At 40.7% G+C, this 18,316-nt stretch overlaps 1 protein-coding gene across 1 annotated transcript in view; it reads left to right on the top strand.

Annotated features, from left to right (window-relative positions):
- The window catches only part of pappaa (pregnancy-associated plasma protein A, pappalysin 1a), a 105,850-nt gene that overhangs the window by 37,138 nt on the left and 50,396 nt on the right, over window positions 1-18,316 (top strand). The window contains exons 8-10 of the mRNA XM_082542046.1: window positions 3,336-3,464; window positions 7,273-7,364; window positions 9,416-9,612. Coding sequence (XP_082398172.1) covers window positions 3,336-3,464; window positions 7,273-7,364; window positions 9,416-9,612 — 418 coding nt within the window. The remainder of the gene's footprint in view (window positions 1-3,335; window positions 3,465-7,272; window positions 7,365-9,415; window positions 9,613-18,316) is intronic.

Below are 18,316 nucleotides of genomic sequence, written 5' to 3'. Positions count from 1 at the left end.
TGTAAGACAGTTGTGTGACCTGTCCTGAGAAATTTACCTGAGTTCATGTGTGAAAATTGTCTGTCAGAGAAAGAAGCACGCAGCACTGTTTTTATCTTGATTTTAGTCCCTAAATCAAACAGCATGTTTGTTCAAACAGCCATGTATTGAAAACTACAGCACTGTTTTTAGTTGTATTTGTGAGATGACGGTGAAAAGCTAGAAGGACTGACCATCAGCCTAACGAGAACTAGATTACCTCATTAGATCCAGTCATTAAAATCATCCTTTCTGCTTGTTCTTGCATGAGCAGGCCTCCCATTGTGGCCCAATCAGTAAGTGCTAGTGCTTTTCAGTGCATTGGATTGCCTGAAACCGAGCGGCCCAAATACCTGCCCATCCACAAAAGGGAAAGTTGTGTGCCTCCTTTCAAAGCGGCATCTGTTTCTCTCTTCTTTCCGTCTATTCTGCATGTTTGCTTTGCTCAAAGATAAAGTCTCCCAGAGCTTGACTTTTCCAGAGGCTAAACTAATTCAATTAGAAGGGACATGTTTGAGTGTAACCTAGAGTTGCACCAGTATGAACCAACATTGCGGAACAGGGCATACTGTTGTGCAGATGAGAGTCTGTCAGGCCAAACGTTCTGTGTTGATAATAATAAAGCCAACATAAATAACTAATCTCAGGCACGAACTTTGCTGTAAGAGAATTCATTTTGTTACTTGATCTTTAGGCTTGTCACTTTTTATATTTCGTACTTCATGGCGAACTTGCACTTGGTCTAGGTCTTTCTGTTGGGAATGCCATGAACAAACATGGAAAAGTGAAGAAGAGATTACATGTTTTACCCTAAGCCTCTAATTGAAAACATTTACGTGTTCTCATTCAGTAGTAAATAAAAAAAAGTGCTCAGAAAAGGCAAAGGCTTTCCTGAACCTCATTCAAAGCCTTCTTTGAAGACTCTTTAGTTTAAATCTTTGGGGTACCAGGGAAAGTTCAGTGCTTGATCCTGCTGATGCGTTACATTCACACTCTGGAATATATGGCAGCTTTGGGAATAGTGTGATATGCCTGTTTTAATTAAAGCCTGTGTGTATGCGTCTCTCATTGCTATGTAATTCTATGGACTGTATGCGAGGTGCTTTCTGTAATAGGCATATTTATGGTCCATGTGAAATAATCCATGGCTAAACTATTGGTTCTACTTAATCCCATTCATAGATGCCGTTTTTAACAGATATACCAAAAAAAGGCTGCATGCATACAGCATTCAAGCATTCCCTTTACTTTAAGAACTGAAAGACATCAACATGCGCTACTGCACATTAACTGTTGCGCTGTTTGATTGTACTACAACGTCTTAAAAAGATATATTCAAAAGTTGTATTCTTTAAATGTAAAGTGATTTTTTTATAACGCCAGAAATCCAGTATCTCAAATAATAACGATCTTTCCTAAGATCAATCAAAAGATACAATACAGAAATGTCCAGCGTTTGTAAGGTATGTTCATTTATATACTCAATACATAAGTCTGTGGCTCCTTTCACACAAATACTTGCATATTTTTGAGTAATTTCAGCGCAGTGTGGGATTGAGGCAATCAGCCTGTGGCCCTGCTGAGGAGTTATTGAAGCCCAGGTTGCTTTGATTGCGACCTTCACCTTGTCTGTATTTTTATGTCAGGTGTTTCTCATCTTCCACTCGACAGCATCCCATACATTCTCTATGGGGTTCAGATCAGGGGAGTTGGCTGGACAATCCAGCTCGCACGCTCAAGACAGATGTTTTAGAAATAACACATCATGTGTTAATTTTTAACACATCTGCGTGTCTTGTTAAGGACTAAACACACGTTGTTTTGAACACCGTCACTGTGTAGCACATTTAGCACATTCTCTGTATTTAAATATTTCTACAAACTGAGCAACAGTCTAGAAGTTTTTCTTCTCCTTGTGAACATCTCACAAGTTCTTCAATTGACTTTTTTTGACAATCCTCTCAAGGCTACAGTCACCCGTGTTGCTTTTGCACCTTTTCCTACCACACATTCCCTTCCAGTCAACTTTCCATTAACATGCGTCGAAACATCCGATTTACTCTGTGAGTAAACTCTATGAACAGCCAGTCTTTTCAGATGTGGTTTACCCACCTCATGGAGGGTATGGATGATTATCATCTGGACAACTGTCAGCAGTCTTCCTCATGACTGTGGTTGCATGTACATATTTTATTGAAAGAAACATGGTATTTATACTGTTTAAACAATAACGGACTCAAAATCAAAATATTCTGATACTCTGAATATATGAACATAGACAAAATTTGACAAAGACTTATATTTAAGTTCCCAAATCTTATGCCATGATCACTATCCACCCCCCAAAACCACGAAAGCCTAAGAATGATGAATGAGAAGCCGTACCATAACAAATGCAAATCAAAACTAGAAATGAGAAACCAAAATAATACCAAAAAAAGTATCAAAACAGGAAAAAAAACCCTTAAACAATACAGATGTAAATGAAGGTGCTTTTGTGATTCAATTATTTTGTTTTTATTGCATGTTTCCAGAACTTTCTTTCGTTGCCTTTACTTATTTTTACTCTTGTTCTTTGTTAAATTGTAATGAGTCATAAAATAACACAGTTGCCTCAGTTTTTAAAGAAAGTAATTCCACTGATTACAGGGACCTGTAGTTAAAAGAGGCAATCTGATTATGATAGAGGTACAACGTAAAGGCAAACAAACCAGAGAGAATAAATAAACATTTTGCAATACTGACTTCCAAAAAGCACCCTCACTTACACATATTATTATTTACTTGTTTTCTTTCCCTGGGATTAATTGCTTGTCTAGTGGTTTTGGTTTCTCATTCATAGCTTTGATTATTTTTTTGTTTATGGCTTTGATTTTCTTATTTATATATTTTCCTTTCAGACTTTTTTGTTTCAGAAATCCTTATCATGGTGCCTCAAAAAACCATTATGGTGACTTAGACAATCAAAGTGAGTAAGCCTCCATTATTTCTCCCGTATTTCGTCACAATGGTTCCTTGAATCGCTGTGATAAGGAAACACAACAAAGCTGGACATGCAGTGGGTAAAAGCAGACGTATCAGTCGATCGGAAAGACAGATATGTGAAAGTACAAACTTAGAAGTTTACTAGTTGAATAAAGAGACACACAAACTCACCAGTTGACTTAGCAACAATTCTAACAACTTGATCTCCACCGACCTGGTCTTATGAAGGTTTCTCGTATGCAGTCTTTTACTTTTACTTTCTTTGCATGTGGTATTTCTTTGTATTGTCCAGACATATGAACTTACTGTGTTTTTTCTCAATCTTTGTGCAGGGATGTGATACCACATGCTACGTATACTTACCAGGTCCAAACAATCTCCAGGCAAAGTGAGAGTGAGCCATCTCCACCTTTGGTGCATCAACTTGGGGCACCCTATTGTGGTGATGGTCGCATCCAAAGGTAACAGGCACCACGTGTGTATGTATATATATATATATATATATATATATATATATAAAACACCCAGCACGCCCCTGCGGGCGGTTTATCCTTCAAGCTCGGGTCCTCTACCAGAGGCCTGGGAGCTTGAGGGTCCTGCGCAGTATCTTAGCTGTTCCCAGGACTGCGCTCTTCTGGACAGAGATCTCCGATGTTGTTCCCGGGATCTGCTGGAGCCACTCGCCTAGCTTGGGAGTCACCGCACCTAGTGCTCCGATTACCACGGGGACCACCGTTACCTTCACCCTCCACATCCTCTCGAGCTCTTCTCTGAGCCCTTGGTATTTCTCCAGCTTCTCGTGTTCCTTCTTCCTGATATTGCTGTCATTCGGAACCGCTACATCGATCACTACGGCCGTCTTCTTCTGTTTGTCTACCACCACTATGTCCGGTTGGTTAGCCACCACCATTTTGTCCGTCTGTATCTGGAAGTCCCACAGGATCTTAGCTCGGTCATTCTCCACCACCCTTGGGGGCATCTCCCATTTTGACCTCGGGACTTCCAGGTTATACTCGGCACAGATGTTCCTGTACACTATGCCGGCCACTTGGTTATGGCGTTCCATGTATGCCTTGCCTGCTAGCATCTTGCACCCTGCTGTTATGTGCTGGATTGTCTCTGGGGCATCTTTACACAGCCTGCACCTGGGGTCTTGCCTGGTGTGATAGACCCCAGCCTCTATGGATCTTGTGCTCAGAGCTTGTTCTTGTGCTGCCATGATTAGTGCCTCTGTGCTGTCTTTCAGTCCAGCTTTGTCCAGCCACTGGTAGGATTTCTGGATATCAGCCACCTCCTCTATCTGCCGGTGGTACATACCGTGCAGGGGCCTGTCCTTCCATGATGGTTCCTCGTCTCCCTCCTCTTTCTTGGGTTTCTGCTGCCTGAGGTATTCACTGAGCACTCGGTCAGTTGGGGCCATCTTCCCAATGTATTCTGAGATGTTCGTTGTCTCATCCTGGACTGTGGTGCTGACACTCACCAGTCCCCGGCCCCCTTCCTTCCGCTTAGCGTACAGCCTCAGGGTGCTGGACTTGGGGTGAAACCCTCCATGCATGGTAAGGAGCTTTCTTGTCTTTATGTCAGTGGCTTCTATCTCCTCCTTTGGCCAGCCTATTACCCCAGCAGGGTACCTGATCACGGGTAGGGCGTACGTGTTGATGGCCCGGGTCTTGTTCTTACCATTCAGCTGACTCCTCAGGACTTGCCTGACCCTCTGCAGGTACTTGGTGGTTGCAGCTTTTCTAGCGGCCTCTTCATGGTTCCCATTCGCCTGCGGGATCCCCAAGTACTTGTAACTGTCCTCTATGTCTGCAATGTTGCCTTCTGGTAGTTCAATCCCCTCAGTTCTGACTACCTTCCCTCTCTTTGTTACCATCCGGCTACACTTCTCCAGTCCGAACGACATTCCAATGTCATTGCTGTATAGCCTGGTAGTGTGGATCAGTGAATCGATGTCTCGTTCACTCTTGGCATACAGCTTGATGTCATCCATGTACAGGAGGTGGCTGACAACTGCTCCGTTCCGTAGTCGGTATCCGTAGCCAGTCTTGTTAATGATCTCACTGATGGGGTTCAGGCCTATGCAGAACAGCAGTGGGGACAAAGCATCTCCTTGGTAGATCCCGCACTTGATGGTGACTTGTGCTATGGGCTTGGAGTTGGCCTCTAGTGTTGTACGCCACATCCCCATTGAGTTCCTGATGAAGGCTCTTAGGGTCCCATTGATCTTGTACAATTCTAGGCATTCCAGTATCCAGCTGTGGGGCATTGAGTCATAGGCCTTCTTGTAATCAATCCAGGCAGTGCACAGGTTGGTCAGTCTGGTCTTGCAGTCTCGGCTGATTGTTCTGTCTACCAGTAGCTGGTGTTTTGCGCCTCTGGTATTCTTGCCAATTCCTTTCTGTGTCCCGCTCATGTATTGACCCATGTGCCTGTTCATCTTAGCCGATATGATGCCTGACAGGAGCTTCCATGTAGTACTGAGGCAGGTTATTGGTCGGTAGTTGGAGGGGACCGGTCCCTTCTTGGGGTCCTTGGGGATCAGGACCGTCCGGCCTTCAGTTAGCCATTCCGGGTGTCTCTCGTTAACTAGCAGCTGGTTCATTTGTGCTGCCAGACGCTCGTGGAGTGCAGTCAGCTTCTTCAGCCAGTAGGCGTGAACCATGTCGGGCCCTGGTGCTGTCCAACTCTTCATACTGGAGACCCTTTCTTGGATATCTGCCACTGTGATGGTTACTGGACCCTGTTCAGGGAGGTCGCTGTGGTCTGCCCTTAGATCCTCTAGCCACTGAGCATTGCCGTTATGGGTTGCATCCTTCTCCCATATGCTCTTCCAGTATTGCTCCGTCTCCAGCCTTGGTGGTGCTGTTCTCTTATTGTTCCCTTGCCACTGAGAGTACACCTTTGCTGGTTCTGTGGAGAACAGCTGGTTTATTCTCCTGCCTTCTATCTCTCTGGTGTACCTCCTCAAGCGGCTGGCCAAGGCTGTGAGTCTTTGCTTGGCAGTTTCCAAGGCCTCAGGTATGGACAGCTTGCTGTATTTCTTAGGCACCTTATTTGTCGCACCTTTCTGCAACTCCGTTAGTTGGCTAACCTCCCTCCGTGCTACTTTGATCTTGCCCTCTAGCCTCCTTCTCCATGGAGGGTACTGCCCCTTGTGGCTGTTCAACTTGTAGCCAAGCATCTCACTGATCACTGCTGCCGTATTGTAGATCAGCTTGTTAGTGTCGGTAATCGTGGTTGTAGGTATTGCCCGTAGTGCTGCATTAACATCATCTAGCAGACCTTCTGAGGGTACTTCACGTAATCTTGGTAACCGGCTACGGGGGATCCAGGTTTCAAGCTTGGCCATGATCCTATTTTTCAGGTCAGTTCCTCTCGCACTCAACGATCCTTCTCCTATCGCACTTGGGGCTATGTACCCAATCTCGGGTGGGGGTGATGATATCGCCCCCCTGACCTGGCGTCCTGACTCCTCCTTGCCGTAGCATTTGTGTTGTACCTCGTCAATCTCTAGCTGTGAGAGCAGTCCCTTCTTTCGAATGTTGGAACACTGAGCTACTAGTTGTTTCGCCGTCATTGTGGATGTTGGGTATCGAAGAATCCATAGGTCCCTCATCCTATTCATGTAGCCCCTTCCGCCGGGGTTACTTGCGTAGTAGCATTCCGCATTCCAACAACGCCCTGTTTTCGTCTCTTGCCCACCGATGCCTTCTTGTTCCAGTAGCCCACTTTTCGTCAGGGTGCCCTGGTTCCTCAACACCTGACGCGGACCTTGTTGATCCGGGCGACGTCCGAGCCGGCATGCCTTCATATTTATCTGTCTCGCTCATGTGTGTGTATATATATATATATATATATATATATATATATATATATATATACATACACAGGGCTGCATATAAGTGGTCCACCAGTGATGTTCTGGAGGAGGACAGACATTTGTTCAGTACTTCTCAGAATTTCTCGGAACACCAAAGTAATTGCTTATGGAGCTTGCTTCTTCGACATCTTCTGAACAAATGTCTATCCTCCTCCAGAACATCTTATGTACTCAAACGCGCCTTCCAACTTCTTATCTGGTGTGCGTCTTTTATTTTGACAGCAAATGCGCACTGGTGAACCACTTACGTGCAGCCCTGTATATATGTATGTGTATATGTGTATATATATATATATATATATATATATATATATATATATATATATATATATATATATATATATATATCTGTGTGTATTCTAAGCACTTGTCTCCTGCTCTTTTAGTTCCAAAGGAGAGGAATGTGACGATATGAACTTTATGAATGGGGATGGCTGTTCTAGTCAGTGCAAGAAAGAGCCATTCTTCAATTGTGTTGGTAAGTCTTGAAAATGCTCTGCTGCTATCTGATGCTCTGTCCATAGCTCTGATTTCAGTATGATAGGATGATATAGCAGCGTATGCATAACCATTTAATAGTCTTGAAATAATTCCTTGTGCAAGAAAAGTTAAAAAAACAAAAAAAACAAACAAAAAACAATAAACTGTTTCATTAGTGATCACAAATAAACTTGTTTTAATTGGCAAACGGGACATAAACACACACAATTTTATAAAGGTAGGATTTCTAGTAAAGTATTAACGCTTTAAAAAAAATTTCACATTATTATTATCTGTTTGGATTCCCATGCCTCATTATTTCACAATAAAAAGAGACTGCAGACATTTAAACAAGACTCACTTTGTGAATGAAAGGATTTGACACATCGTCTGGGTGTACGTCAAGTACTCAATGCCTATTCCAAACAAATAAAACACCAGGAGATATCATAATCACTCCAACCTCTTGTATAAAGAAAAAAAAACTAGAAATCATAACTTTTAAATAGAGAAATGTTGGGTCTTTTTTTTAACACAGTTGAAAGAGAGACATCTCCTTTTATAATTTGTTTTTTAAAATTTTATAAATAGATGAATGACTTTTTGTTCTGGGTCCCAGTAGCTGATAATCATATTTCTTCCACTCTTGTGATTCTGTGTATGTACAGTACATGGATACACATGTGTAACCCTCTGTGACGTGGCCACTTAATCCCTGTCAGATTGCTGGATGACTGAACTGGCTGTGCTGTTTTTCCACCAACTGCAGTGCTCTGGGATGCTTGCAAGTGTGTGTATGTTTGTGTGTGTTCAACACTGCTGAGGTTTTACACAGAAATCTGAGACTATAATGAAGGGACCTTCTGTCCATCTGTCTGTATGTGCAAGCAAGTGCCTGCTTGTCAACGAGTTGGATGGACAATTAACAGTAAGTATACAACAGGTCTAGGATGTTACAATCTGGAGGAGCTTTAATAGGCTATCATGATTCAGCTGGTTTAAATCTGGAACTGATGATAATCACAAGTTCTTTGCATACAAACCCACCTGCTGTTACAATCCAGTTGGATTTTAAGTCAGATTTCACTCTTTTCTTTGTCTGTTTGTGCCCACAATCAGAATAATAATTTAAAAAAAATCTCAAAGGCACCCAGTCACAATCTTTTTTTAATTTAATCTAACTAAGTTTAATTTCTATCAAACTCTAATACTAAAGCACACCCCTTCTGACCTTTTTTTCATTCTATTCCTTGTCTCTTTAGCTCACATTCTACCTATTATTCCTCTACCATTCACAATCACTGTTTGAACTTCCTCTTGTCTCAGTCTTACTGCTCCCCTTCTTCCTCGCCTCTGTTGCTGGTGAGTGAGTGGCAGGAGACTTATTCTATATGCCCCCTCAGTAGCCCCTCGTTTTACCATTGCCAGAGCACAGAACTGACTTGAGCTTTTGGCTGTGCTGTAGATGGGTGGAATTTCGAGGAGAAGGCCCTGGCCAACTTGGCACAGAGTGCCGCCTTTCCCCCCAACTGGAACCCCACCGGCTGATGCTGCTTTAGCTGAGACTTGAGACCAGTGAGGCCCAGGCAAACCTCCCTGCTCAGTTCCCCTCTCCTCCACTCCATAAGCTTTCAGTTCCAGCCCCAAACTCCGGGTGGGATGTCTGGAAAAAATACTGCTGTATCTTACTCTACCCATTGACCTTACCCCACTCCACCCCCTCCGCTTTCTGTGCTTGTCTGTTTTGCTCTCTTTCTCTTTTATTCTTTCTTAATATTTTTTGCCCCTTCTGCCCTTATACATCTATATACGCCTTATAATTTGATTCTTACTCCTTTTATCCCTTACATTCATCTCTTGCCTTTATCTGATCTCCTTTCTCTACTCATTCCAAATGAGGACATGCTCAACAAGAGAGATGGGTGGCGGTGAGAGATATGTTTAAGATGAACCACGCTGATATCTTTGATGCACTCAGTCCTTCTGTTTAAGAAGTTATTTTTATCGTACAGATAACTTATTTGAAGTGTGTTGTGTTTTCAAATGCAGAGGAGCCAAGCATGTGCTACTACTATGACGGTGATGGGGTATGCGAGGATTTTGAGCGAGAGACAGGTGTGAGAGACTGTGGCCTCTATACCCCCAGTGGTTTCCTGGACCAGTGGGCTTCCTCTATTGAAGTTTCCCATGAAGAAAAGCCCTATTGTTCTGGTGAAGTTGCTGCTGGATATCCCGCTGTGACTAAGGTAAGGCCAGACCTGTCTTCTCCTACCAATACCAGTTAAAGTTACCATCATTTAACAAAATTGCTTAACTTAATTTGTCACACCAGAGGTTAACATATATTTTAAATATATTAAGATTATAAATATTGTATCATGCAATCAATCATAAAAAAGAGGTCTTTGAATCTATGATTCTTATGACTGTTGCTTCCTTATTCACACTGTTAAATTCACACAGTGCAGAAGACTCTGCAACACTTAAAAAAAAAAAAAAAAAAAAAAAAAAAAGCGAAATAGCTTTTTTTGGCAGCTAATTGGTAATATCGGGACTTTTAATTAGATGTCTCCCAAATTGCATGTACAGGTTTTCTGCTCTCACTGGAGTAATGCTTATAGAAGAAGCATACAAAGCTTTACTTAAGGCTGCTTGCTGCCTTGATGTGTTTCTTTAGAGGCAGGAAAGGGGCTGACTACCTAAATAGAATGATTTACTTTATGGGGGCTTGTCCCCCCTAAACGGAGGTCGGTCCTTACAGTGTGTGCATACAGACATGTGTCCTCACAACATAAGTGATACAAGCACACACACACAAAGCTTCGGACACACACAAATGCATTAGCCTCAATCCTACTTAATCCCCTTCCCCTAATATGGATGATGAAAGATAAGACATGTTGTTGATGTATGTTCTCTCTTTTTTTAAGCCATATTTTATTTTTTGAGGTAATTATTCTGTCATTTTCTCACAAAAAACATTCAGCTAGTAGGTAAGTTGCATTGGTGACATCACTTTATTGTTAAATGCTATAGTGATAAATATACTTTACACTTTGCTTTGTCCTGAAAGACTTTACACCTCTACACAAACTGTGCTGTCTCTTCTGAGGTGTATAATGCTGGAAGTGTGTGTTGTTGGTAGAGCTTGTTCCTACTGCTGATGATGCATTTTTACAAAGCCAATGAACTAGTTTTTCCTGAACAGCTGTGTTAAGGTGCCTTGCTCAAACAGGGATAGGAGATTAACCATCACTTAACTGACAGTTAATGCATTTGATATTTGTATTGCACAACCTCTGTTTGAGTATTAAAAAACAAAACAAAACAAAAAAAACGAGTTTGTTCCAACCAACAACATTGCAGCTGTTTTACTTTCTGAGGGAAACGAGACACCAGTGGAACATGTCCATATAACCATAGAGGAAGGATTTCTACTGTGAAGGACACATTGTTCATTCAAAAAACACTTCTACTGTGAAGAACAAACTGTTCCCCAAGGGTTATATGTGATGACATCACCTCATTATAAGGCCACTGAAATGCAAGCGCCTATGCATGTGTGGAAAATATGCAAACACAGGTTAACAAAACACAACGATCTTGTCGCTGTCTGTCTCTGCTCTGTCCATCTCTCCCTCACATAGTCTTATTTATACAATGAGCTGAAAATCATATATATTCAAATCACCAGTGTTTATGTAAATTGATTTATTTTTCAACTTTTCAACACATCAAAATTTTCTCAAATTGTATTTTAACTTTAAATGAAACTGATTATTCTGTGTTCTTCTGGCTTTAAGCATAAGTGCAGTAACAGTTAAAATATATGATTGCAAATAGGGGTTGAACAAAAAAGAAAGATAACATATCTTGGCTTCCAATAACTGAGTTAAAATCCTCTCCAGGCTGTTCTCCTAAACAGCTGTGCAATTGAACGTGTGTGTGGCATTGCTGACTGCACTGGAGGCTCATGCCTCAGATGAAGCATGTAAAGACTGGTTGTGAAGATGAAGACCAGGCAGTAGGTCTGTCTTTGTTCATACAGTTTAAATGTGACCATGTTAGAACAACACGTAATGCAACGCAGTCACCAGTTGCAAAACACTGACTTTGAAGATTTTACCTATTTCGAAGGAACTTTCGCCAGTGTCCAGCCATTTGGTATTTTAATTGCTGTTTTTGCTCGTAATTGTCCTTAATGGCAAACAACAATTTATCATAGAGTGCATTAGTCATTCTTCAGGCATCTGGATCTAATTCCTTATCTTCTAGTTTCGAACTTTCCTGAGTGCTTTGGAAAGCCTTTTTAGTCAAAAAACAGTTGTGGTAATTCTGCCAAGTTCTAGGTAGCTTTAAGATGATGGTGATCAATGTGAAAAGTTAAACAATTGCAAATCAGTTCTATGAATTCAATTTTACCATTACACTAAAGGTTGACTCCTTCCTGTAGTAGTTCTAGCACTCCCATTACGTTGTAATTATTTCTGAAAGGCAATGAGCCTTCATTTTGTAGAACAGAGTGATGTTACAGGGAGTCAGATCTGCTGAGCAAGGCAAGTGGTGAGCCACAATTGTGTTTGTGTTGTCAAGAAAACTTCTTTTTGCTGTTACATGGTAGACCATAACACGTGCTACAGTGCAGGTTCTTTCAGCCAAAATGTTCAGTTTTGGACATACCAGGATGTTAATGTCTGCAGCCCTGACGGTGTGGACCAATAATAGCATGTTACTGATAGTGTTCCTGGTGTGATATGTCTTGTTTTCATTAAAAGCTTATAGGCTTTTCCAGTGAACACTGCTGTTTGATCACTGGGTCACGGAGCCAACTATAGTCACCAGTTGTAATCATCAAGATGAAGGCTGGGTCAGTTTTACTAAAGAATTTCTTTGCTTTAAGCATAAGTTTGCAAATTGCAAATGTGCACATAACAATTTTCAAATCTGAACTTTAAGGGCATGATCAAAAAGGTTTTCGAAGTGCTGGAAACTGTGTCAATTTGTTTTCCTTTCTCTTGAGAGACAGAAAAACAAGAGAAGATGTTAGGCCAGTCATTGTTTGCTTTATCTGAATCTACTATTACACTGTAAACTGACACATATGGAGGTGAGTCACAGTGTATCTGGGTTCAATACTGTGCCTGAAAGGAAACTTTAATGCCCTTTAAAAATAAATTCCAGTGAAAGTTAAGAGGATTTAAACTATTCCAACTAGTAGAAATGGCTAAAGTTACCTCGCTTACACAGATGCAAATAAAAACAGTGATTTGCTAATCTCGTAAACCCATATTTTATTCATAATAGGACATATTTAGCATTTAAACAGAGTCATTTTACAATTTCATGAAAAATATTTGCTCAGTTTGAATGTGACATCACCTGGCTCTCTTGTAATGTCTGAAAAACATAAATTGGGACAGGGGAACAAAAACTGAAAAAGTAAGTAGTACTAAAGACGATTTCTGTCTCTGGCTGGAATTGAATCATGGGAGAAGCCCCCACCTCAAAAAATGACCCAAGACTTTTGAGCAACTAGAATCCAATATCAGATAACAACAGGACAACATTCCTCTCTGAGTCCAGCAGCTGGTCTTCTCAGTCCCCAGATGTTTACAGAGTGTTGTTAAAAGGAGCGGGGGTGCTACATAGTGGTAAACAACACCGTGTCTTAAGTTTTTTGAAATGTGTTGCTGCCAACAAATTTAGCTAACATTTTCTAATAAAGTGGTAAAACTTCTCAGTTTAAACATTTACTATGTTTTCTGTCTTCTATTGTAAATAAAATATGGTTTTAAGAGATTTGCAAATCATTGCATTTATATTTCATACAGCGTCCCAACTGTTTTTGGAACTGGGTTTGTAAATGTGCTTGTTGCTACTCATGTCTAGTTGTAAGAGCTTAAAATTGTTTTTTTTCTAATTTATTTTTATTTTTCTTGCTTTTTGAAGTCACTAAAGTATACATGTCTTTTTAAGAAACAAGTACGAAGAGCATTCATTGACCGTGAATAATAATATAAGCTACAGTGGCCACTAAACACTTACTCTCTTTTTCATTCATCCAATCTTTGTACACTTCGTTGTACACCACACTGAAGTTGGGTTTCTCTCAAATAAGTAGAAAGATTCTTATGCACGACCTGATCACAAATAGAGATACAACAGCAGCCTTCCCTTCCTGTTGCGGACCTTCTATTTAGGATAACATTTTGATCTCAGTCAACCACACTCCGGAGACAATGCCATTACCATGACACAAAGCCAAAATAACTTCTCTGCTGGAGTTAGTGTCTGGTTAACCACTAGCATTTATCCCATAATATGTACCATGCCTCTTGGTGTACTGGTCTGTGTGTGTGTGTGTGTTTATGTGTGAAAGTGAGAAAAGTTGCAAACTGAGGCCCAGAAAGAGGTTAAGTTAAAAAGGAGTATGCAAAGAAAAGCACTACAGAGTCCAGGGACACAACGAGACATCTAAACATCTCAATTCAGTGGAATTCAATTTGATTTATATAGCACCAATTCACAACAACAGTTGCATTACGGCACTTTGTATTGGAAAATTGTAAAGTAAAGACCCTATAATATTAAAGAGAAACCCCAACATTGACCAACAACACAACCCTGTATAAGCAAACACTTGGTGAGAGTGGGAAGGAAAACCTCGCTTTTAACAGGAAGAAACTTTCAGCAGAACCAGGTGCAGGGATGGAGAGCCATCTCCTGTGGACACTTGGCAGTGAGGGGAAAGTAATAAGAACAGAGAGAGACAGGAGAAAAGGCAAATCAAGAGACAGAGTTTAATAATCGCTAATGATTAAATACAGTAGTGGTGTATAAACACACATGGGGTGACTTCACCAGTTGTCTTATGCGTCATCCGTCTCCACTGTTCTTTCCAAAAACACTGTGCAAGTAATCCTGTGCTAGCTGCATTCATTAAGGTTTTGTTGTATAAAGTAATGCAAGGTCATGCCTTTTTAATGGTCAAATAAGTCTTTGAAAATTCATTTCAATTCTTTGTCAATTAATTCAGCATACCGAGGACATAACAAGAGTGGTGAAAGGTGGTCAACTTGAGTGTGTGTTCAAATGAAATGGATGGCACAGGCAATATATAATCAATCAGAAACATGGATATGTCTAAAGTGAGCAGAGTGGCTGGTTTTACAAAGGAGAAAAAAAAGTATCAAGAGATCAAACACATAAAAGCTAAAAGCAAGACAGCTGCTGCGGACAAATTAGCACCGTGAGTGTGCATAATAGGAAAAACGCAATGTTGCAGTTTAACATGAAAAGCATTCAGTTTAAGTGTTTTTGTCAGTAACACCAGAAAAGTGGCAAAATATAAGTATAGCCCAGGCTGTGTGAAGCTAAGAAAGAAACGACAATGCAAGCTGACAGACTTGTCAATATCACAACTGTACTGTAAAGAGATGGGCAAATCACTCAGATTACAGTTGTTATTCAGGTCTTATACCAGTGGTGTAATACCTGAGTAAATAAGAGCAGGTAAATAACTTAAATAAATAAACAGGGTTCAGAAATAGTCTGAGCCTGCAATCAAATTATGTTCACAAGTATAACAGTATAAATATAAAATACACTGTTATACCTGTATTTTTACTAATGAATTCTAGTTATGCTGTATAATAAAATTAATGTTCTAGGATTGTTTATCAAGGCTTTTAGAATCAGTATCCTTAATTAATCTCAAATGGAGAGACTGATTTGTTAAAGTTACTCAAAGTATAAATATGAAAGACAGAAAATTATAAACTCTCTATAAAAAAATAATTATAAATAAGGTGCTCCATTTCAGGTAATTATTTGCTGTCTAAAAACAACATGTCTTACTGATGCTCATCAGGAACGACAAAGAACAACAATCTTCAGACCCTCTTTGTATTCTTGCACTGAGATCTGATGGATCTGGTGACCCTACGCTCCTGAGAATACGTCTCTAAGCTCAAACATAAGCAACTATGGAGCGGGGTTGGTCTGCATAAATTACCATGGCTATCCAATCTGGTAAGAAGCGAGCCGCCTCTGTAATACAGAAAACCCAGGGTTAAATCTTAAGTTGTTTTTTTTAGTTAAGTTAACTTGATAAACCCAAATCCCAAACTGTAGTGCATGCCTCTTATTCAGGACAATCCTAAAGTGTAATGAACTCTGTGTGTTTATGGGTATTTGTTGCTGTTGGGGGTAGGGGAAGTAGATAGCACATCATTTCCTTCAGATCTAGTAAACAACTGCTGTATTGGCTTTGTGTATCAGGTCTGTTTGATGTCTAAAGACTGTGTTGATTCTGTGGGAGAGAGAGCAAGGCGGGCAACAGTGATTGGTATCTTTATGGATGCAAGGAAGCAGCAACAGCACAAGACGGCACTTGAGCAGAAAGAGAAAGATATCGCATATCTGCACGATTCTCAAATGCTGTGCACTGGTCTAAGAGAGAGACGGTGTGTGTGTGTGTGTTTTTGTGTTTAGGAGGTGTATACAGATATATTGTATACTTTTGCTGTATCATAATCATCTTCATACACCAGTGCAAAACCAAAGAGAAAGATGAATGACGCTCCAACATGGAACCACTAGGAGTAATTCTTCAACACGAAAATGAATGGTGCAAAGAGTCATTAACACAATCTACCAGTTTGAATAAAATACAGCAGTTTAGTGGCCTGTGCTCCTCCTTATACAATGCAAATGTGATATTTATCTGACTGATACACGTTTTGTTTTCGGTGATAAAGTCTTTGAATTCTTGCACTACCCTGTTTAGTTATGTACTATTGTAGAGGCTTTTTGGATTTGAATGAAAGAGTGGTTACATTAAAAATGAAGGAAATTATATATGAAGATAATTGCCTAAATTACAGATGAAATAATGTAAGGTGGCAGAAACTCAAATGACAAATGACAGATGGCGTTTAAGGTTATAAATGGGGGTAAAATAATCTGGAAATTAACTCAGCCAAAAGTCATACTGCATTCAAAAGAAAATACATAAACGAATAAAAACAATTCTTTTGAAAGCTGAAAATGGTCCAACACCACTCTTACTGGCCATTCCCACATTAAAATGTCCTCAAAAGAATAGTTCAATCCAATCAAAATACCACTAGAAAGTGCATGAAGTTAACATTAATGGCAAAATAAAACATAAAAATGTCATTATTATCATTATTGTTGCTATTAACTTTTTAGCCAGGTTGAATAGTTGTGTGTGTGTGTGTGTGTGTGTGTGTTGTCATATTGTGAACCTAATGCAACATTTGTAGACATCAAATATAGTATACCTGTACAATGACATAACTTCAAGCTTATGTAAATGATTCAGAGACAAGACAGAAACACCTCGGCAAACACACACACACACACACCACATACACACGCACACATAGTGCCGACTCCATATCAGAATTATAGGGCAGGTCCATAGGGGCCTTAAATGTACTACTGCTCTCTTTGTGGAGCAGAACATAATGTTCCCCCGCTACCACACTGTGGAATATGGTGAGCCAGCTCTACTTGCTCTAGGGGAAATGGAGCTGAGAATTGGCCCTAGCAACTGACCTTTGTCTGTGCGTGTGTGTGTGTGTGTGTGTGTGTGTGTGTGTGTGTGTGTGTGTGTGTACCCAAGTGTGCCTCCATTCATGTGTACAGCTTCCCTGTCTTCGTGTACATGTGTGCAAATAACTTTGTGTTTGTGTAGGTGCATTTCGACTTTCAGCTTAAAAAAAGGCAAACCAGGTGATTTCTTCAGAGAGTGCTGCTGCCCAGGTAATCTCTGATGCAACTCCCAGGAACCTCTTGAGAACACTAATCTTAATTATACATAAGCACCAGAAGGGATAACATTTTACATCTCATGTTGCAAGAAGCTGCTTATATACAAAGTTCGCCCATCTTGAGAAAGATGTAAAACAAACATATGTGGACGAGGTTTGGATTAAATAACCCCTACCACATTCATCTTTGCGTAAATGCTTTAGAGGGAAGCAAGAGGGAGAAGGAGGCACTGTAAAAGAACTTAATTCTGTCTAGTAAAACCAGGAAACAATAACTGGCCCCGTTCTGTCCTCCCAAAAAAAGCATGCAGCATGTGTTTGTGCACTTAAGTGGAGGATACATGCATACTGTATACAGGCTACTGCAGCGCATACATACATGTTTACATATTCCTTCCTCTTCATATACATGCAAACAAATACACTGGCAAACTTACACCTACTGCTACACTAGCTAAAACACACACACACACACACACACACACACACACACACACACACACACATAGAATACCCACAAAAACAGAAGTTCATACAGTAGCTGAGCTGTTGCTTTCACCAGTTCAGGAAGGCCAATCTGGCACGGTGTCTTTCACCAACATGCCCCACAAACCACACAGTCCTCATCAGGCAGGGTGCCAGTGACATAAGCGTGCGGTATCATTAAAAAGAAACCTCTGGGGTGGCATTTTTTCCCTCCCTTTTACTTTTCCAGCTTCAGTTATTATTGTGGTTCCAGCATGTGGAAACCTCATTGAAGATGGTGATTTTTTTTATGGCACTGATGACCCCCGCATAACATTTTCAAGCTGTTAATATGCAGGGTTTTAGCACAGTTTTATTATACAGAGGGGTCTATAACTGAGGGATATTCTCCTCAGGCCCATCTGTTTTCAACTTGCTGGCATTGTATGCTCAACAATCCATATACATTAGTTTGTGGTCTATGCTCGCTACCACCCAATCACTGCATCATTGCACCACTTACTAACTTTTACAGCCCCACTCTCAGTAGGCTATGGAAGTTACATATTATTAGCCTTGGACCAATGGGACGGTGAGCTTCAGTAGGTATGGGTGACAGGACATTACCTCACACACCAGGCTCTCACCAGCATTCCAGTAAACCCTGGGATGGTGCTTGGAAAGGCAT

Source organism: Aulonocara stuartgranti (assembly GCF_965226115.1).
Source record: "Aulonocara stuartgranti genome assembly, chromosome: 7".
NCBI lineage: Eukaryota > Metazoa > Chordata > Actinopteri > Cichliformes > Cichlidae > Aulonocara > Aulonocara stuartgranti.
The sequence above is the reverse complement of the archived record's forward strand: the minus strand, read 5'-3'. Positions and strand labels throughout refer to the sequence as shown.